Source organism: Chanodichthys erythropterus, chromosome 6 (genome assembly GCF_024489055.1).
Source record: "Chanodichthys erythropterus isolate Z2021 chromosome 6, ASM2448905v1, whole genome shotgun sequence".
Taxonomy (NCBI): domain Eukaryota; kingdom Metazoa; phylum Chordata; class Actinopteri; order Cypriniformes; family Xenocyprididae; genus Chanodichthys; species Chanodichthys erythropterus.
The window spans coordinates 3,856,675-3,879,816 of record NC_090226.1 but is presented as its reverse complement, the minus strand read 5'-3'; the positions used below and the strand labels follow the sequence as shown (position 1 = coordinate 3,879,816).

The 23,142-nt window shown below is 35.6% G+C and overlaps 1 protein-coding gene across 7 annotated transcripts in view; it reads left to right on the top strand.

Moving 5' to 3' along the window:
* Window positions 1-23,142, top strand: part of camta1b (calmodulin binding transcription activator 1b) — a 240,753-nt gene that overhangs the window by 182,528 nt on the left and 35,083 nt on the right. For all 7 annotated transcript variants that reach the window (XM_067387774.1, XM_067387780.1, XM_067387778.1 and 4 more), the window contains exon 4: window positions 8,668-8,739. In XM_067387774.1, the coding sequence (XP_067243875.1) occupies window positions 8,668-8,739 (72 nt within the window). The remainder of the gene's footprint in view (window positions 1-8,667; window positions 8,740-23,142) is intronic.

The window sequence follows — 23,142 nt, the reverse complement described above, 5'->3', positions numbered from 1 at the left end:
ACACACACACACACACACTAAAGTAGATGTGAGGCATGTCACAACCCATCAAAACTAAAACACATTATAATCAATAAAGCAGTCTGGTTAGGACACCCCTTTTGTTTTTTGACATTTAGCAGAGCTAGTCTATAAACTATTAGCTATAAAATGATGTTATTTACAAATTTAATATATTTTATTTATATACACTGTGAAACTCAGTTTCAGAATACTCAAAACATTTATTTTTACGCAGAGCATGCTGGGATTTAGAAATCTGCTGTAACTCAATTATATTAAGTTCTGCTTACTACAATAAAATTCATGTTCATGCATTTTTTTTCTATTAAGTACAATGAACTTTCATTATTATTTGAGTGAAACAAACTCATTTCATTTAATTAATTTCACTCTTCGGTATAATATAATATTATGTGTGTTTATCACTATATATTTCATTTACATTTATTAATTTAGTAGAATATGTAATGTTATATATGAACATATTCATTTTTATTATGTATTATAAACATATATGAATCATAATATTTTATATTTTTAGTAATATGTGTATGTATTTTTTAGTTATGTTTTTAAATAACTTTTTTATTTTATTTTATTTTTTTATATAAGCCAGCTTGTGTCTATTTTATACCAATTTAAAAAATCTGTAACTTTAGTTTAGAGCCCAGTTCTCATTTTTAGCTTATTAGCATATATATGATATTGGTTGTTTATTAGTACTTATAAAGCAGATATTAATGCCATATTCTGCATGACCATATTCTACATCCGTTATTCCTGCCCAATACCTAAACTTAACAACTGCCTCACTAACTATTAATAAGCAGTAAATCAGGAGTTTATTGAGGCAAAAGTCGTAGTTGATAGTTAGTTAATAGTGATGATTGGACCCTAAACTAAAGTTCCTAATCTTTTATTTCTAACTATATGCAGTCGTAGTGAAACTAAAAATATACAGTTATTTAATTATTCTAAAACAACACTCATAATTCCAAAGGCACTTGTACATCACTGGATTTCCATTGAATAAAATGGATTTTGTTGTAATTTTGATTTCAAGGCTGATTGATCTGTGCTAGTGTCTTTAAAACACAATGCCAAGAAAAAACAGCAAGACAGCCAAAGATGGCCGCACAATGCAATACAAACACAATCTTGCTCTGGTGTGTTTCACTTGCTCTTTTGTTTTTACCTCTCTCTTTTTTTCTTTCTCTATTGCCCTTTTCCACCGTTTCCACTCTTCATCATTCCCTCGTCCTACTTTTCTTGCTCTGTTGTTCTTTTTCCGGGCTGCACTTTTGTCCCGTCCCTTCCTTCAGCAGGAGCAGTGGGAATATTAGCCGGCAGACAGATCATTTAGGGGTCAGACCTGTGAATGTGTTAATTGTGATTTATAGCTGAACTGAATTTAAGAAGAGCTTTTCCTTATTGACCACCTGAAGCTGAGGCCCTGGGAACAAAAAAAGTTTGCACCATTTCTTTCTCCTTAACAGCGTACAGTGCTCTCAAGGGTTCCGTCAGCCCCAGATACTCATACAATTTTAGGATGAAGCACATTAGATCTAGCGCAAATGAAGCGAGATTCAATTCCGATGATTATGATCCTGGAGGGCAGGGTCTATGAGGTGAGCAGGGCACGCTCTCACAGGAAGTGACAGAATGAGGAAGACCACTGACCTTTACCGTAAAGATGATTCTTCCTCGTCCTCTGCTCTATTTCCTGGGCTAATGTCCATCTATAAGTAATGCTCCTACACCGCTGACGACGTCCTCATCTAGGTGCGTCTACATTATTAATGGCTGCTGGGACGTGTGGGGTCAGGAGTGAAGCTGGGTGGCTTTATAAAGACACCAAACAGATCTGTGAGGACTCGTGGTGTGAATTTTTTGCACTGCTTAAGTCTACATAAACCCAAGATTTCCAAAAAGAAATTATATATACACACACACACACATATATATATATATATATATATATATATATATATAGCTTATATAAATAAAGTTAAAGATATTTAAAAAGATAACTAAAAATAAATACATATTAATATAAATGCAAGTTCATAACAAAAATATTATATTATTAGTAGTATTATGATATGCATAATAAAAACTAATATATTAATATATAAAATTATATATTCTGTTAAATTACCAAATGTAAATGAAATATATTATGATATGCACACGCAATAATATTATATTATATAAATAAAATATAAAATAATCCAAAAAAAATTGCATTTTTTTTATTGTGTATATACTATATACACTATATTTTATTATTATATCTATACACACATTTAATTGTTTTACAATGTATTCATTTATATTATTATCTATATCATTTAAATGAGTAATATATCATATTTTAAAGTCATTTGTAGTAATATATAATATTTCATTATATTTTATTTTTTATAAATATATTTTCTAAAATGAAAAATATAAATATATATATATTTTTTTTTTTTTTAAATAGGTTGGTATTATGCATAACATTTAATGTAATGACTATTATATCATAACTGGTTATCGTTTAAAGAATACAACAAGTTTGAATATGCTTATGCATTGTGAGATTTAATGGCATAGCCTGTAGTAATGTTTTTGTTATATGGAAAAAAGCAGAGTGAATATATTGTTTTTGTACACAGGGGAAAAAAAAACTAATTGGAGGGTGAAATAATCCTTTAATCTTGTCTGGTAAACAAACCATTGTTGCTCTCATGGTGTACGTTTCCATGCTTTTAGCTCATCGTCATTCTTGCCAAAGGTTAATAGTCCATCCAGACACTTGAAATGACCGAGAGGAGACTTGCTCATTGCTTTACAAAGCCTGAGCTGTGGCTAACTGTCCTGGGGATGTTTGATTCGGTAGTGGCCATGAAAAGAGAGGAGAAAGAAGGGTGTATCTGTCCTTCTTCATCAGTAGTCTCCTCTGAGTCGCAGCCCCCTCAGGTGCTAACTGTATGTCAGCACAATCAGCAGGGATTCGGTTTGGTGCCTCTTCAGACTCTCAATGGCTCTGCCTCACCCATTCCACTGCCTCCAATAACACCCGCCTCAGGATGACCCTTATCGCCGGCCGATAAAAATCCACCCTCGGCAGGGAGATAAGAGAAAGAGGGAGGAAAAGGAAGAGAAGAGTGCATCTGTACGATTAGATAAAAGAGAGGCGCTCTTGACAGACTGAAGGATTTTTAGCCAGAGGATGTTTTGAATGCGAGTATTCAGCGCTCGAGGCTCCAATGCAATTTCCCCAGGATAAAATGATTGTTGTAAACCGAGTTTTTTTTTTTTTGACTGGCATCCTTAGGAAATGGACAGTTCTCTTTCTAATCACAGAAGTGTTTACATGAGTATAGTGCCTCTGGCTTTCTCTCTTTCCAGTGCTCGCTCTGTTCTGTCTTTCTCTGGATGATGCTTTTGGAGAGTTTAGTGCTCTGGGTGTCCACACAGGGCGCATGAAAGACAAACATGTCAATATACTTCAGTAACTCATACACCCAAGACAGTCTGCAGGTTTGATCACATTTTATCTAAAATCTACAGAACTATCTGGAATTGATATAAAGGTAAAGTGTGTAATTTCTGCATAAAATGGAATTATTGTCAGGTCTTAAAGTGACAGCAGCCTAATATACCTACTAACAAATTATGATATAATATTAAAATATCTATATGGCAGTTTCCCCCATGTGGCCAGTGAAAATGCTAAGTGGCTAGTAACTTTGGAAAACCACTAGCCACAGTGGTAAGCAAAAAAGGTTATGTCAAGCACTGATTATAATGTATTATTACTTCAGTTACAATTATTCATTGAATGCATTATAAGGTGCGATACAAGCCATAATTAATGCATTAAAATACTTTTATAATGCATTATAAACGCTTTAAGTAAAGTGTTACCAATTAAGCATTCTATATATTTTTTTTTTTTATCTGTAAGAAATTCAAATGTGCGTATGTGTTGTAATTCAGAATCCTGTTTGCTACCTCGCTTCAAATTCTGAAATTGAATTGGAATTTGAAAGATATTCTCAGTTCAGTTCTAAATGGTGCACAACCCAACAACACACACACACACACACAACCGTGACATCATCTCTTTTTCCAGCCACTGACTCTTGTGTGCTTTAACCTTGGCTCAGAGAGAGAGTAATTCTAACCTTAAAAACCTGCTGATTAAAGCTAGTTTGGAGGAATTCGATTCCGCTTAATGCTTTTGGCCCTCCGCCCAGCCCTGACGACGGATCGCCATTAACATCAACGGACAGCATGTCTTCACTCAGGCAGAGACGTGACCGGCACACACTCTTACACACACATGTGTGTCCGGCAGGGCCTGTCCCCATCAGTTTCATTCTGATCTGTCTCTGTTGATCAGCATCAAACCGCAGCATTGGTATTTCCTGCGAGCCGCCCGTGCCGGGCAGCACACTGCTCTCCTCCTGTTTCTGCAGACGCAGCATCCTCTGTCCTGTGGTTATCTGTCCAGGCTCATGGTCATTCGCTGCTGATATGAGGACAGTTTGATGGTTTATTTCAGTGGGGCTTTGGGTTAAAGTTCAGAGCGATAAAGCAGGTTGTAGATAAACACTTATTTTCTCAAACACACTGACCTGTTTACCCGTTCCTGTACAAAACATTTGAAAACAGTTGTCCGCTTTAGACAGCAAACTATATGAGCCTCTACACAAATTTAGTGCATACTAGCATCTGTGAAGGTATAGTATGTTCTAAGCAGTTGATAGATAGATAGATAGATAGATAGATAGATAGATAGATAGATAGATAGATAGATAGATAGATAGATAGATAGATAGATAGATAGATAGATAGATAGATAGATAGATAGATAGATAGATAGAGTCAGTGAGTGAGTGAGTGAGTGAGTCAATGAGTGAATCAATGAGTGAGTGAGTCAGTGATTTGGTCAGTGAATGAGTAAATGAGTCAATGAGTGAGTGAGTCAGTCAGTGAGTCAGTAAGTGAGTGAGTGAGTAAGTGAGTCAATGAGTGAGTGAGTCAATGTGAGTGAGTGAGTGAGTCAATGAGTGAGTGAGTCAATGTGAGTGAGTGAGTGAGTGAGTAAGTGAGTCAATGAGTGAGTGAGTCATTGTGAGTGAGTGAATGAATGAGTGAGTGAGTCAGTGAGTTGGTCAGTGAGTGAGTAAATGAGTCAATGAGTGAGTGAGTGAGTCAGTCAGTAAGTGAGTAGATGAGTCAATGAGTGAGTGAGTGAGTCAGTCAGTGAGTAAGTGAGTCAATGAGTGAGTGAGTGAGTGAGTGAGTCAGTCAGTGAGTGAGTAAGTGAGTCAATGAGTGAGTGAGTCAGTCAGTGAGCCAGAGTGAGTGAGTGAGTGAGTCAATGTGAGTGAGTGAGTGAGTGAGTCAGTGAGTGAGTAAGTGTGTCAATGAGTGAGTGAGTCAATGTGAGTGAGTGAGTAAGTGAGTGAGTAAGTGAGTCAATGAGTGAGTGAGTCGGTCAGTGAGTAAGTGTGTCAATGAGTGAGTCAATATGAGTGAGTGAGTGAGTGAGTGAGTGAATCAATGAGTGAGTGAGTCAATGTGAGTGAGTCAATGAGTGAGTGAGTCAATGTGAGTGAGTGAGTGAGTAAATCAATGAGTGAGTGAGTCAATGTGAGTGAGTCGGTGAGTGAGTGAGTCAATGAGTGAGTGAGTCAATGTGAGTGAGTCAGTGAGTGAGTCAGTCAGTCTGTCAGTCCGTCAGTCAGTTAGTTAGTTAAACACAAACACTTTCTGCCCAGAATCATCAGAGTCTGAAAGATTCTTCTATGCTTCTCTGACTTTATTTTACTCATGGTTCCTGTGCTCTGCTATAGATTTAGCCTGAATTTACTGTTTGATGTCTTTTTTAACCCAGCATGAAGAAAATTAGTATCAAAGGCATTTTTGCATCATTTAAAGGGCTCATATTCAACACTTTTGTAGCATTTGATCTCCCCCCCCCCAACTCCACTTATAATGTTAGTCAAGTTTTCTTTCACCAGAAGAAGGTGTAATTTAGTGTTTCATGTTTGTTTTCCACCCTATCTGACCTGGGAATTAAACAGGCTGTTTTGCTGCTGTTTCTTTACGACTGTAAATGACCTCTGTTGTGATTGGCTAACCACTTCACATGTGTAATGGGAAACTAACGACGCCCACGCCAAGCTGCTGAATACTAAATAGCCCTTAATATGTAAATGTAGCCAGTCATATGTAAATGTGCTCATGATTCTGATATCATTATCATGATGCATGTTTTTTTCAGCTTAGTTTCAATAAATGGTCTGGAGAGGGAGATTTGTGGTGTAGCTTGTCTAGATAGTACATCAAATTTGAAAAATTCTGTTGTCCATAATGAGCTTAGTGTGAGAATCCATTTTAGTTTTAATGTGACCTCGATGTCCTTGACATACAGCATCACTGAAAATGTCAGCATATGATATTTTAACATTTTTAGAGGTTTGAGGTTCATAATTATTAAAAGTTCATGCAGTAAAAAATCGACTTTGGAGAATAAAACGCCAGGGTTATTATTTTTAAATAAAACTAAAACCTTAATAATAAAAAAAACTTTTTGTTACCTTGAAAAAAAAATTATTACAAAAACCTAAACTTGTTTTATTTCAGCCAGTTGGCAAGGAAACATTTCTCATTTTCATTTAACTTGATGTACTAAAATAACAGAAACTTTAAAATGAAAACATAAAAATAAAAACTAATTCAAAATATTCATAAAAACTATTATGATACTAAAATAACACTGTGTAGTGCGCTTGTCACCATTTGAAAAATTCAAAAAATGAGCAGCAAGCCTCTCCCAGGGGTTCATTGTCTTATCTTATGAAAACAACATATCAGTGTCCTGAGAAAACCTTGTATGGCAGAATGAGGAAAAGACTCATATTTCCCCTGTAGGAGATATTCAGATATTAGCCTCCAATTCAGCACCGATATACCCAACTGAAAGGCACCTTGGCGCCTGTGCTTGTGTGTTTGTGTGTGTGAGCACGTTACTGTGCGTAGGAGCGTGTCTCAGACACGACGGTGGCGCTGATCTAATCGTGTGAATGTAATTAGGCTTTAATTGCTCAGCGTGTGGGCCTCTGGCATCTGTCTGGGGCCCAGACGGCAAATAATGCCCTCTGACGCTGTCATCTCCTAATCTCACTGTTACCAAACACCTTCGCACAACTCCCACTGAAACCAAACACCTCCGCGCCGCTGATGGGAAGATGACGACACACTTTCACTGTACTTGATTTGCTACGTGCATCGTAATCAGTGTTGGGAAGTAACTAACAATCAGTAAAGTTCTGTTCATAATTGTGCTAATAAGCTTTGAAATAACATGACATCAAACACAGCTGAACGCAAAATGCAAATTTTGTGTTCTTTTTTTGCCAAAAAAAATGGTATTTAGATTTATGAATTTTTTTTTTTTTTTTTTTAATAATAATGTTATTAACCGGTTACCAGCATTCAAAAATAATGATTTTACTGTGGAACAAAGGGATTTTGTTCATATTTTCTGTTTTCTGCAACATAAATCTTTTCTTCAGCTGTTTCTGATTTCTAGTTTGACTTGCTGTCACCTTAAATTAGATACTTATTGTGTCAGAAAATATCGGCACAAATGAAATCTAAATATTTCTTCTGATTGCTATACATTAATCAAGATACTGTATTATCCCTCATTCGCTTCAATATTCAATATAGTTAGCTACTCTTTTCTTGTAGTTTGTCACTTAAAAATAACTTGACTGTGAATTGACCTATTTCAATTTATGAGTAGCTTGTATCTTCCCTAACACTGGTTTTTATGCATGATTACTGTGTGTGTGGGGGGGGGGTGATACGCTGAGACGAGCTTCATTCCTGTAAAATTCAGCCAGCCGAATGTACAATAAGATCTGAGACAGGTCTCGTAATCCAGTGCTGTAAATAGACTTACAGTCGTCCTGTTATTGACCTGATATGAAGGACACCAGTTACACACACACACACACTACGACCCACTGGATATTTTTATCTGGTTATAAACAATCATTCAAGGAAGGATTGTGTAGTTTTTATATGATAGAATGAAGAAACAAGAAAGCATTTGTGTATAATATTATGATTAACAACCTTTATTCTCCTCATTGTTCAGATTTGTAGCAGTACAGAGCTGTGATATGTACTCTGGTTCATAGAGTTACTGTGCTAATGTTTTGTGTTGTGTCATTTATTTATTAACTCCGCACTCTTAAAAATAAAGGTTGTAAAAGGGTGTTTTTGCAACATGTTTTTGAAGCGTTGATCATTGTAGCCAATCACAGACATATCTGTTGAGCGCTTGAACACAATGGCCAATCAGAGGTGTTTAAGAATCCACTCGACAGCACTCAAAATGCCAGGGGGAAACGCTGGTATCGTCACATTTTTCAAATGTCAGTATTGACTCGGTACCGAAGACAACCCTAGAAAGAACATTTTTCCACTGTGAAGAACCTTTCGCGGAATGGAAAGGTTCCATGGACGTTACAGTTCTTAATGGAACCTCTGAACCTTTATTTTTAAGAGTGTGCTGATGCTTGTGTCATTTATTGCTGTTTGTGTGTTTATTCTCAGTGTTGAACTGACGGTGAGCTCTGTGTTTTATTTCAGTGTCTGTATGGCTGCTATGTCCACTCCTCCATCATTCCCACGTTCCACCGCCGCTGTTACTGGCTGCTGCAGGTAAGAGTTCAGCTCTGCCACTTCCTCTTTAACACTAAATGATGCAAAAAACACAACTTTCATTGCCATCCTGTAGCTAGTAACTCTGTCGTCTTGAGCCCTCTGTCTCTCTCTGTTAAATGCATGAACAGTCTGACAGCGATGGCAGTAATCGAGAGTCATCTATCGAAGTATATTAGCAGCCAGAGGTCGTCGTACAGACTAGTCGATCAGTTCTACCTCTAGAGGATGCTTTGGGCCTGTTGTCACGTCACAGATCAGATGTCCTTGTTCTATTTGGCACTTTATAAGTGAACTACACAGTTCATTTGGGGTGTTCACATACAAGCCTAAATCAATGTGAACCACTCGGAGACCCGTGAAACTACCTAAGTGTTGTCTGGAGACTGACAGAAACCATAAGCGAGCGGGACGTGCAGGTTTTTGCACCGCAAGCAGCATCAGCAGAGATGTGCAAGCTTTCATTTCTCACCCACATCATCTCAGCGGTGCGGGAATCAGTCTCCAGCTGGCCGTCGGGCCGCTGATGCTGCATGCTGCGTCATTTACATGAGGTAAACGGTGATTCGCCAACTAGTAGACCTCTAGTTAACTGGTAGAATTAGTAGTCGTGCAGCCTGTAGCATGTGTATGAGGTGGGTGTGAGTTGTTGTACATTTGTGTGTGTCAGGTTTTGCCTACATTATCGAGACCAAATGTCCCCTCAAGGATAGTAAAACCTGAAATCATCTGCACTGTGTGGAGCAGCAAACGGCGCCCATGAGGAAACGACTTAATAAACATACTAAATAATGCCTTCATGGAAATATAAAAATGCAAAGGGTTAGCTTTAGGAGCAGGGGATAAAAAATATTATTAGTGCAGTATAAAAACAATCAATGGAAAATCCCCACCATGATGGAAAAGCAAGTGTGAGTTTGTGGGTTTATACTTTAGGGACACAGTTGCCTTCAGAAGTGAGCTAAATCTGACAAAACCACGCTTTGGGGGACTTTCAGGAACAGACGATTCATATATAAAGTGTTATTATTATTATGCTTATTTTAAAAATGCACACATTTTGCTTTTAGACATCATTTAGTCATTCCAGTAGTGCTGATATAACAGTCCAACGGCACTGGGACTTTTAACTTTTTGTGGAAAGGCAGGCTGTCGACAGTGACTCTTTATGTAGATTACACAAACTGTCTTTCTGAGTGAATCATTTGCTTACCTGATTCAAAATAACATATTTATTTGGGAATGAAACAAATAAGTGAGAAACCTGAAGTCTTCCTTCAACCAATTTGTTCAAAAACATTCATTCAGTAATGAAACATGTGGCTGTTTTTATGAGCGAGTCATTTGAATCATTCCCTTAACCGAATCATTCAAAACCACCGATTCAAGGACTAGTAAAAATGTCGGAGGATTTTGATATAAGAGAAGAGGCACTACGTCATGCATGGGACAGAACTCCAGAACTCGACTTTCTTGTTAACACTTTTTCTTGTTAAGGCCTTTGCACACTGAGTACGAAATTCGCATGCGAAAATTTAGCACGTTAAAAAATAAATTTGCATTGCACACTGTCTCCGAAACTTTCGTCCGTCAAAAAAATATTCGGATCAGGTTCGATTTTCTGCATTTTTCGCATCCGTGGCACACATTTTGAGAGACGTTTTGACAATTCAGAGCCACCGTACATGAACGCAAAAATCCCGAATGCCATCTGACATGTTGATCCACGTCTTCTACAGCACAAAACAGCAGCACTGAATGACAAACAACGTGCGGAATACAAAGATACAGAATATAAAGATGTAAAGCATCAAACTGAGGCACTGACATCCTGAAGTAAACTTTGAAACGCTCGGGATAATCACACAGCTCCTTGATGAGGTGAAACTCTCATTTCGGGATTGAATTGACCCTATATTTACTCTTTCTTTTTCTCTTTTTAAGAAGAGAGGAGACAACAAATCATGCTCACTGCTTGAAGAGTTCATTTTGTATAGTTTTGCGCAACGCATTAATTTTTACGCATCGGACTCAGTGTGCAAGGTCTCTGTGCGTGACGATTCATTCATGGCTTCATGCATTGCCGGAATCCAGTGATTATAGTTTATAAAGTTTTAAATATGGATATTTTTAATACAAAAACCCATCGCTTCGCTTCAGAAGGCATTTATTAACCCCCTGGAGTCTTATGGAGTACTTTTATGATGGATGGATGCACTTTTTGGAGCTTCAAAAACTTTATGTGTGAGTTATTTGAATCATTCCCTCAACCAATTCATTGGTTGATTCAAAAACGGATTTATTCAGGATCAAAATAGCACTCTTGTTATCCTCAGAAACTCACAGTGGTTGATTGTCTCTGACAATGGACAATAACAGTGACAGAGACACAGGACAGAAAACACTGATCTCATTGTGTCTCCACAGTTTTTCCTGCTCCGAGAGACGCAAAGAAGCAAAATTAACACAGCATACAAACTCCATCAATCAAAGCTGACGGGCAATAATTCACTGCATGTGAAACACACTCGCACAAGAAAAGAAATGCAGTAAAACTGTATTTTTCAAAAGGAAACTTGCATTTGGTGAACATCACTGATGTCGGATCGCTGAAAATCACAGCATCTCTCATATCTCATTTGAAAAGAAGAGATTTGAAAAGCCAAACATAAGGTTGAGAGATCTTAAAGTGCATATACTAAGCTGTTTTAACTCTATATATTATATCTTGAATGTATAATTTACATTTCAATAACAGAAGTTATATTAAAAGCAAGTCAGAGGACGTGTTAGGAACAGTTTTGGATGTTGTGTGAAATAAAATTATTATTTATCTATCATATATATATATATATATATATATATATTGCATAACACAATTTATAGTCACAAGTATATCAGAAAAATATTTTTAAAAGGTTGGTGTCCACACAAGGATATTAATACCAGAAATCGTTGACCTTGTGGGGACATTTTTGGCCCCCATGAGGAAAGCAGCTTATAAAGCATACTAAATGGTGTTTTTTGAAAATTGAAAAATGAAGAAAGTTTCTGTGAGGGTTGTGTTTAGGGTTAGGAGATAGAACATACAGCTTGTACAGTATAAAAATCGTTGTCTATGGAAAGTCCCAATAAAACTGTGTGTGTGTACGCGTATGTGCTGGTCTAAATGGAGGTCATTGAGGGATGAAAACATAATGTTAAACCATAAAAGGAGAAAAGAGAAAGAAATCATGTGAGAAGAGCAAAAGAACTCAGCGGTGATAAAGCGAATCTAAGCTGTCGGATTTCTCACAGTTACAGAGGCTTGAGCTCAGCTGGGCAGGTAAGAATGATTGATTACAGAGAGAGCGAGTCCACCCACATTACACAGAGAGAGAGAGCATAAACCTACCCATACACATTCACAACACTTAAAACTTTCATCTTTACACCGGCACACCTGCCCAATCACAAGCAGATTATCATCAGCAGCGTTTGATTTATGAAGCAGCGCTTGCTACATATTAATGTTATATCGCAGGATGATGTCTGCATACAAAGAGCGCAACAGTGGGGTTCTGAGGTAAAAATCACATTCATTTACTCCATAGAGAAATTGATTTTTTGTGATAATGTATAAACCCTTCGGCTCAGACCTACTGTGAGCTCTGAGATTGTTAAGTAATGGTCTGAACTTCTCTAGACTTCTAACAATCATATTTAAAGGTTCCCTAGAACTTCTTTTTAAAAGATGAATGTGTCTGTGAAGTTTCAGCTCAAAATACCCCATAGATTTTTTTTAATTCATTTTTTTAACTGCCTATTTTGGGGCATCGTTAACTATGCACCGATATATAGGTTGCGGCCCCTTTAATTCTCGTGCTCCCCCTCCCCCGGAGCTTGCGCTTGCCTTGGACAGCATAAACACAGTTTACACAGCTAATATAACCCTCAAAATGGATCTTTACATAGTGTTCGTCATGCATGCTGCTTGCATACATTGGATCATGTAAGTATAGTATTTATTTGGATGTTTACATTTGATTCTGAGTGAGTTTGATAGTGCTCCGTGGCTAAAGCTAACATTACACACTGTTGGAGAGATTTATAAAGAATGAAGTTGTGTTTATGAATTATACAGACTGCAAGTGTTTAAAAATGAAAATAGCGACGGCTCTTGTCTCCATGAATACAGTAAGAAACGATGGTAACTTTAACCACATTTAACAGTACATTAGCAACATGCTAACAAAACATTTAGAAAGACAATTCACAAATATCACTAAAAATATCATGTTATCATGGATCATGTCAGCTATTAATGCTCCATCTGCCATTTTTCACTATTGTTCTTGCTTGCTTACCTAGTCTGATGATTCAGCTGTGCACAGATCCAGACGTTAATACTGGCTGCCCTTGTGTAATGCCTTGAACATGAGCTGGCATATGTAAATATTGGGGTCATAAATATTAATGATCCCGACTGTTACGTAACAGTCGGTGTTATGTTGAGATTCGCCTGTTCTCCGGAGGTCTTTTAAACAAATGAGATTTACATAAGAAGGAGGAAACAATGGAGTTTGAGACTCACTGTATGTCATTTCCATGTACTGAACTCTTGTTATTCAACTATGCCAAGATAAATTCAATATTTAATCCTAGGGCACCTTTAATAGTGAAGAGGTGTGAAGAGCTCCAGCAATCAGAAAGAAGCCACTGTTATCATGGCAAAAGAGCGGGATTGTGGATGTTAATACATGTAAATGACCTGTGATTAGCTCACATACACTACCGGCCAAAGGTTTGGGGTTGGTAAGATTTTTTTTTTTTTTTTTTTTTTTTGAAAGAAGTCTCTTATACTCACCAAGGCTGCATTTATTTGATCAGAGATAAAGTAAAAACAGTTATATTGTGGAATATTATGACAATTTATATATATTTTAAGATGTAATTTATTCCTGTGATCAAAGCTGAATTTTCAGCATCATTACTCCAGTCTTCAGTGTCACATGATCCTTCAGAAATCATTCTAATATAATGATTTGCTGCTCAAGAAAATTTTCTGGATATTATCAATGTTGAAAACAGTTTTTTTTTTTCTTACTTTTTTACTTTTTTTAAGAATTCTTTAGTGAAAAGAAAGTTCAAAAGATTAGCATTTACATTAAACAGACGTGTTTTATAACATTAAAAATGACTTTACTGTCACTTTTGGTCAATTTAATGCATCCTTGCTGAATAAAAATATTAATTTCTTAAAAAATCTTACTGACCCCAAACTTTTGAAAGGTATGGTTTGCATAATTGACGTCACAATGTTGATCAGGACAGGCCATGATGCAGAATAGGTGTTGTTGTGTAAATGTAGGTGGACATAAGTTGATAAAATCATGTTTGTAATGTCATAAGCATGATGATTTCTGAACAAGGCATCTCTGAATGTTCAGGATGAGAAGAAGAAGAAACCTTAGGAGGAACACATGCCCTTCTGGTCAGCATATATTGAAAGTTTTGTCAAATATAAATGACAAAACCAGTCATTAAATATTTATATTAGCCATTTGATATGATCATGATTAAAGATTTAAGCAGTTAGCAGTCAACTGATGGATATACACACGAAGTGTGGTGCTGTGCTGCACATGTAAAGAGGAAGCTGAGGAGTCTGTGATCCGAGAGGAACAGAGGCAGGAGTGTGTTAGTGCTCAGAGATGCTCGTTGATTTATGCTCCAGCAGAGCAAACTGACTCACAAGGTTACACAGCAGTGATTGGTAACCGTCACGGCGTGTAGAAAACCGCACGTGCTCTCAGATAAATTAAACACACACACACCATTTGGGACTGTCAGTCACACCTGTCAAGGTCAGTCTTTGTACTTTGGTCACATTTGTCACTTAAAGTTTTAGAAACTTGAAAGCCCACAGGATCCTAATTAGGTTGCACTTTATTTTGATGGTCCACTTTAGACAGCCTACTAACTATAAGTAAATTTGCAACTACATGTCAACTAACTCCCATTAGAGTTTTAATAGACTCTAGTAGACTATTAGTTTAGGGTTCGGGTTAGTAGAATCAGTTGACGTAGTTGCAAAGTTACTTATAGTCAGTTGAATGTCTGTTGGGGAGCATCAAAATAAGGTGTAGATATTAGTCAGACAGTCTACTAATATTCTAATGACAGTTAGTTGACATGTAGTTGCAAAGTTACTTATAGTTAGTAGAATGTGGACCATCAAAATAAAGTGTTACCCACAATTTGTTTAACCTACAGTATTATTATAACTGTAAAATAAAGAATGACATGTTATTTTTTCCCCCATTTTTTAAAATGTTAAAATAATAAAAAGCAGAGCAAGTTTTATTTCTGTTGTAAAATATATATTTAAATGAATAATGAAATTGAAAAATATTTTTTTTCTGTTGTTGACAATGTTAAAATTAATAATAAAAGAAAAAAAAATTCTGTTGTTAAAAAATTTAAATATGTAATGAAAAAAGTAGAAAAATAAAGAAAAAAAATGTTTTGGTTGCTAAAAATACTTAAAGAATACAATAATAAGAAAGTTTTTTTTTTTTTTTTTTTTTTTTTTTTTTTTTCTGTTTTTAACCGGTTAAAATAAAAAATAAAATGAAGTATTTTCCTATTGTTAAAAAGTTAAAATATATAAAGAAATACCTTCCTGTCACTTTATATGCTGGTCTCTTCCTGTCTAAATGGGAGGTTTATGGGCCGAATAAGCTGCAGTGTTGACCAGTCTTGTGATAGTCAAAATCTAGACTATTTACTCTTTGTCTCTCAGTACCGGAGGCTACAGACGGCCCCAAAAGAGCCTTTTATTTATTCATTCAGCCATGCCTTTTGCCAGCAGTCTGCAGAGGCGTCTGAAACCTTTATGGGGGTGACATGATTGCTGTTTACCATGTGTGTCATCTGAATCTTTATGAGTGAGAATGTTTTTAACAAACCTTACAGAGCATTAAATGTTGAAAAATGCAAATCACACATTGCGAGGAAATGCAGAAAGACGCTTTTATTTCTCCCCACATTCTCTCCGTCGTTTTCTTTCTTTTTAACCACCTTTTTTTGATTTTGTGTCTTTTGACAGTCTGTTTAAATTGTGACCACATTCTTGTATTGCAGTTGACCCGTCCATTCACTTCCATTTCATGCTGAGTAAAGCGAAGCCATTTGCTCTTTCCGCCGGGCATTAGGGAGTATTTCGGAGGCTCGGCTGGACACACTGCACAACTACACTTAATACAGCGTTAACATTCACCTTCGGCTCCACTGCAAACACACACACACACACGTCTCCATATTTATAACCAGTGTTGGAGAAAGTTACTTTTAAAAGTAATGCATTACAATATTGCTTTACTCCCCAAAAAAGTAACTAATTGCATTACTTTGTTACTTTTTATGAAAAGTACTGCGTTACATTACTTTTGCGTTACTTTTTCCTCACCTGGGATGGGCTTACTTCGTTGTTTTTTAATAACAACAAAAAAGTTCTATTTTGGCAAATGTAAAAGCCCTTTCACACCAAAAGTGAAATGAATAAGCCTCAGGATGAAGGAAATGCATCTTTACTCCTGTACAGTAGAGGGCGCAGCTCAAACAAACCTTTCAGCTGTGCTGCCATTCTGGATCATAGAAGAATAGGATACAGGCGAAGAAAGTTCAACACTCTTATTTTTAAATCTAATCTAAAGTCATTTTTGCTTATTAGTGTGGTTGAATTAGATCATTAAAGGTCAGCAGCAAAGACATTGGTTAATAAAGTGAGATTAAATACATAAAGTATATTTTGTAATTTAATATAGTTTTTATTACAGGTTTGCATAAAATTCAGAGATTGCATTGTTTTTATTCATTTTGAGGAATACTGAATGTTTTCGTGCAAGTGAGATGAGTAAATGCATGTTCACATTTAGTCTAGAACTACAATAACCATCATGTTCACACAGCGCACACAACACCTTATTCCTCTCAACATGGGGACAGGAGAGCTGTCAGTCAATACAGGTGAAAAAGTCACTTGTGTTTCTTATTTGAAAAAGTAACTTAGATATTTTGTTGTAAATTGAAAAAGTAATGCATCACTTTACTAGTTACTTGAAAAAGTAATCTGATTTCGTTACTCAAGTTACTTGTAATGTGTAACCCTCAACACCTTTTTAAAAGATGAAATCAATAAGGACCCAGTTTACTTTCTTAATAGATGTTCCTGTTCTAAACTTTACTGTCTGTCCCTTTTGTGAAAATGGGCCAAAATATTGATGACTCATCTTTTTTGTAGGGGACGTACAGTATGCTAATTTTTGCAGAGGCTCTGTACAATGAGAATGTCTGATACACTGATACAACCTGCAAATGACTAGAAGTGGCAAGTTAACTAAAGGAAATCAGCTATTTCAAGCACTTGAATATGTTCTGCTCAGACTTCCTGTTTCAATAGGAAATAGAGGAAAGAACATTGCATTCATCAGAACATTTTATATCAAAGATAGGAGGCTTTTAATAGTCAAACATGCTTCAAAATAAGTATTTCAGAACAAAAGTTCACAGTGGGCAATGAAACTTTAGGCATTATTCGTTTCCTTTTGATGTTCAGCGTGATTCTTTCCCAAAAAGACTAACTTGAAAAGTGAAAGCCATGACTTTGCAACCCTTAAGCCCTCCGTCTGAACACTCCGTGACATATTGAAGCTTTTTCATCAAGTCCTTGAGGAGAACTGAGACTTCCTGTGCCCGCCAACCTGAGAGCGGTGAAAAGCACACACACACATGCATTCGTTGAAATCCACAGATCCTCAGGAGATGATTGTGACCTCCACTCACAGGAGGTCCAGAGACAAATGTGGCGTGTTGTGGAGCCAGTGAGCCATTAGTGCTGTTTTCCCCTTGACCTCTCAGACAGGAACAGCCATTATGGCATTGTTCGAACAAAAACCTCAAGGTGGGTTCAGTGTTTCAAAGTCCGGCAGGTTTCATCTGGAAGTAGTGCTGGAGAGGTAGTTTCTGAGAAGGTGTGTGTGTTTGAGAGACAGACCGACAAAGAAAGAACAGCATATGTCAAGGAGCAAGAGCTCATGGCCCATTAAATAATACATCCTTCCTGAAAGGCCTTGAGGTAGCGCTGAAGCCGAGCAGGTCTGGAGCTGATTACAGGCTGGTGAAGGTAGTGTGTTCAGCTGTCAGCCTCTGACCCACAGACACCCTCACCAGCCCGGCTATAGAAACGGGAAGACGTGGCGGATGCTAGATATCTCTTGTGCCTACAATTCAAGCTAAATGCATTGTATTTAAAAATGAAAGCATGGAGCACAAAGGTCTTGGTGTAACCGTACAGAATGGCGCCATGCACGAGACCTTTATTTTAATTTGGCCTTTCATTCACATTTTTGCACATTTTTATTATTTTAGCCAGTATTTCTTTTGAATTACTGGTACTTAAAATGGTAACACTTTACAATAAGGTCTCACTTGTTAACGTTAGTTAATGTACTTACTAACATGAACTAACAAAGAGCAATACATTTGTTACAGTATTTATCAATCTTTGTTAATGTTAGTTTATAAAAATCCAGCTGTTCATTGTTTGTTCATGTTAGTTCACAGTGCAAACAAATACATTGGATTTTAAAAATGTATTACTAAAAGTTGAAATTAAAATGAACTAAGATTGCTGTAGAAGTATTGTTCATTCTTTTTGTAAAGTGTTACCCTGAAAATAATACCAGAATTTTCATTAAAACAATTGTATTATATAAATAAATGTATCATTTGTATATTAATTAATATTACATATTTTATAGAAATAATTTAATAATATTATATGTAAACGTATACATATATAATATTATACATAAATATATTGTATACAATTACAATTATATAATTATATATATATATATATATATATATATATATATATATATATATATATATATATATATATATATAATATGTATAATTTCCATTAAAATAACAGAATTTTCATTAAAATAATTGTATTATATAAATAAATGTATTATTTTTATATTAATTAATATTATATTTTATAGAAATAATTTATTAATATTATACATAAACTTATACATATATAATATTATACATATATTGTATACAATTACAATTTTATATATATATATATATATATATATATATATATATATATATATATATTACACAATTGAATTATATTAATAAATTATATTACATTATTGATTATATATACATATAATTGATTATATATAATTATATAATATATTGATTATATAATTATATAAATAAATGTTATATAATTTATTTTTTATTTATTTAAAGTTGTTGTATTGTTAGCAGCTAAGATTGGAAATAATAAATGTTATGTTATTGGTAAGTTTATATTTTTTTTCTGATTGTGGGTGAAAATCTTTGGAATTTTGTGGATTTAAATACGGTAAATATGGTTGGTATCTGAAAGCATTATCAAATTAGCAAATAAAAATGTATTGTACCCATTTATTTAACTTCATTTATTCAGAGCCCTTTAAAAATGTGATCATAATAAGGAAAAAACTAATAAATAAGGTTGCCATGATTTTGCCAAGTAAGACATGTTCTTGGATCAACGTATTTTGTTGATCTTGGAACAACATTCCTTAACTTAATCCATAGCTTATCCCTGAAATGATAGTTGAATAACACTGATGTAGAAGCACCAAACCCTGGTTGTAAGCTTAAACTTAACATAAACTGTAAAGTTGTCCCTCAAATATGATTGGTTGATTGCAATATTCTTCCAGGATCAACAAAGATGTTGATGTAGGAACGTCACGTTCACTAATAAATAAACATGTAAGGTGTGAGTGATGTGTGGAATTGTATGATTTGGTAGGCACTGAATTTCTGTGAAAAACTGTGAAGCTTTATGTGCAGCACATTCATTTCTGGTCATGGCAATAAAACTCCATAAAACTGAAAGTGAAAGGGAGGCAGATGTGTTGGAGGATGAGCAGTACATTACAGTCACTGCTCTAGAAGGTTCTCTGGACTTTCACTTTGGAGAAAAGCAACTTCAGGTCTTTCCCACGAGACCAGAGAGAGAAAGAGAAAGAGAGAGCAAATGAAAGAAAACAGAAGAAAATAACAGCTGAAAAACATCACAAAGGCCCAGCTGCTAATTGAAAAGAGAGCAAATTAATTACAGTAATGAAGCAATTAAAGCGCTGTCACACAACCAAGCCTCTCTTTTAGGCCGGTAAGCATTTTGTTTCTCAAGCATTCCCCCGGTGTCCGTGTGCAGCAAGACTGCAGAACGGCTTCTCCTCATCCCTCTGTTTCTTCTCCTTCATTTGCACTGTTTAAATCTAGTGGAACACAAACACAAATGATAAGAAATGAGTAAAGTAAAACCGAAGGTCAAACAGAGGTCATATAATGATAAACAATATGTACATTTCAATATGTAAACATATATGTATATGTCTTCCAATAAAAGCAGTAGATTTTAAGTGCCAAAAGACAAAAACCACTGATAATCATATATATATATATATATATATATATATATATATATATATATATATATATATATATATATATTCTTTGACAGCAAGTTTTAATATTGCACACTCTTTGTTATCAGGTGGATTGATCTTTATCTAAAGTTTTTTGTTTGTATGATGATACTTGTTAAGAATGTGATAAAATCGCTTTCTTAAAAGATATAAACAGTCTTCCTCTCTCCTCTGAACCTCAGTGTGTTTCAGAGACAGTTATAAATGGACACTTTGGCCACACGCACTCAAATCACACAAGGATTGATGCTCGCTTGTAAGCCTTTTCATTATTTCAGAGCTTGTGTGCAAAGATAGATGTGTGTAGATGTGTTTTTTTGTTTTGTTTTGATTTGATTTTTTTTTAGATCAAAATAGGTCACTTATGGGATTTGCATAGATCCAATGAATAAGTGTTTTTATGGGGTGTTTTGAGATGTGGGAACGGTGAAGAGAGAGAGAGCTGAGTATTACCGTCTAATCAGCCAATATTGTCTTAAATAGCCATAGCACTTCATCTTTTTATAACATGAGGTTTTGACCAAATGTAGCCTATTCAATCTTGATTTTCTTGAAATGTTGCAACAATTTTTTTTTTTGTGTGTGTGAAAAATTACAGTTTTGGACATACAAGGTACTAATAATTTAAAAAAAAAAATCCCTTAAAGTAACTACAAATGAGCATGTAAAGCAAATATCTTTAAAATATTCTGTTCAGAGCATGCCCCCGCCCCACACAATGTTCTCACCTTTTTCCCCCCTTACCTGTTTGCATCCCTGCATCAAACACAGACACGTCCGCTCAGCTCTTATACGAGACTCTTAGAAACTTTAGAGGAAAAATAAATATATATATTTAACATATTTTTATTTTACTGAATACAGTCGTGAAAGCCATCCTCCTTCCTTTACATACATGAAATTCATTGCTATCATTTATACTTATATAATTTAAAAAATGATCTTTTTCCCAAACACAAATCACATTTTTCTGTCTCTGTATTTTTTTTGTCTCTCTCACATTCTTGAATAAGCATCTTGTTTGCTTTTTCTGCATCCGTGTTTTAATGATTAATGCTGTATTGATGTCCTCAATTAATTTCCTGCTATGCCACAGTAGATCTTCTCAACTCTCTTGCACATCTCCATTTGCTTAAGAGACGTCTCTATTCCCCGTGGCAGATGCCTGTCAGTAACGCAGCATGTGTGTTCATTTGTATTCATGTGGGTCTGTGCGTATAAATAAAAGTGACAAAAAATGATTAACCCTCTGATGCTGGTGTCCACTACAGTCATCTTTAAAAAGCCATTTCAACCATTCAGGATATAATACAACTAAACTACTATGAGTGATGACCTTTGACCTTTACCAATAATTCTATTCTATCCTCTTTATATGTATTTTTAATTAATGAATATAATAAATAATTGCCACTGGTCAAAATGCATCATTTTTAAAATAATAGTAATAATAAAAATATTGGAATAATTATATTACTGCATTGAAGTAGAAAGAAACAAAAAGAAACAAAATAGTTTGTCTGTGGTTTAATGATTTAAATACAGCAATTCAGGCTCTGTATTCTCTCAATATCTCTCTAAATTGCTTATTAATAAATGCTCACCTTTTGATTTTTATTGTTGCCTCTAGTAATTATGTGTCTGGTTTTTAATTTCCAACCTATTTTGGTTCATTTTAAGCCAGCCAAATAGTCATTTTTAAACAATAGTTGAGTTAAATAAAACTGCCCATTTTAACCCAACTGCTGGGTTAAAACAACCCAATCGCTGGGTTTGTCCATTTTCAATCCAACTTCATGCAACAAAGGGTTAATACAGCACTTTAGGCTCTTTATTCTCTCAAAATCTCTCTGTGAACTTGTGCATTCATGTTTTAATGTCATAGTTTATAGCAACACTTTAGACAACCTAAACATCTAAAGAAAGCCACAGCAAACAGCTTGTAGATGAAGTGATTTGAGACATAGTGCAGATATCAATGTCAGGAGCCTCTGGGCAGGTCAGTGAAGACGGGCCGCACTCACACTTTAAATGCAGAAAAACCTAATGGGTTACAATACACACTTCTGTGTCCACACGTAAAGCCCTTCACAAGTGAAGGGAAATTGCCCTTGAAATGAGTAGTGTGTGTGTGTGTGTGTGTGTGTGTGTGTGTGTGTGTGTGTGTGTGTGTGTGTGTGTGTGTGTGTGTGTGTGTGTGCCCTGGGCAGAGAGCAGCTTAATGATGGACACACTGGAACATTCATCATCATGTTCACTGCGTCCAGGGCAGCTATTAAACACAGCCCAGAGTACAACACACACTCCGTGCATTTACACTGACACAATATGCAATGCATACAGCTATGACTCACACACACACACTCTTTCAGTTTAGGCAATATTCCAATCACACACAGACTGTATGATCGATAGAAGTCATGCATGAGCACAGCGACATGCCTGCAGAATATCAAACACTGTGCAGACGCTGTATCTGGACCCGTCTGATTCACATTTAAATCAAAAGTGGCACAGGAAAAGTTCATCTCAACATTAAAGTCACCATGAAATCAAAATTGACAATTCTTGTTTTTTTATGACATATTGCAGTATTTATTATAAATTATTTATCTGTGCACATCATTATTTTTTTTAAATTCATGTTCCCTCATAATCTTCAATCAAAATAACTTCCCCTCCCTCATTTCTTTTCTTCTCTGATGAGGGCGGGGCAACCTGTCACTCACATGAGATCGACCAATAGCAAACCACAACCATCCAATCAGTTCCTGATGGGCAAAATCAAGTCCCTCCCTACATTCGAAAAGCATTTTCATTCGTATATACAGTGCAATAGGGAATAAAATAATAT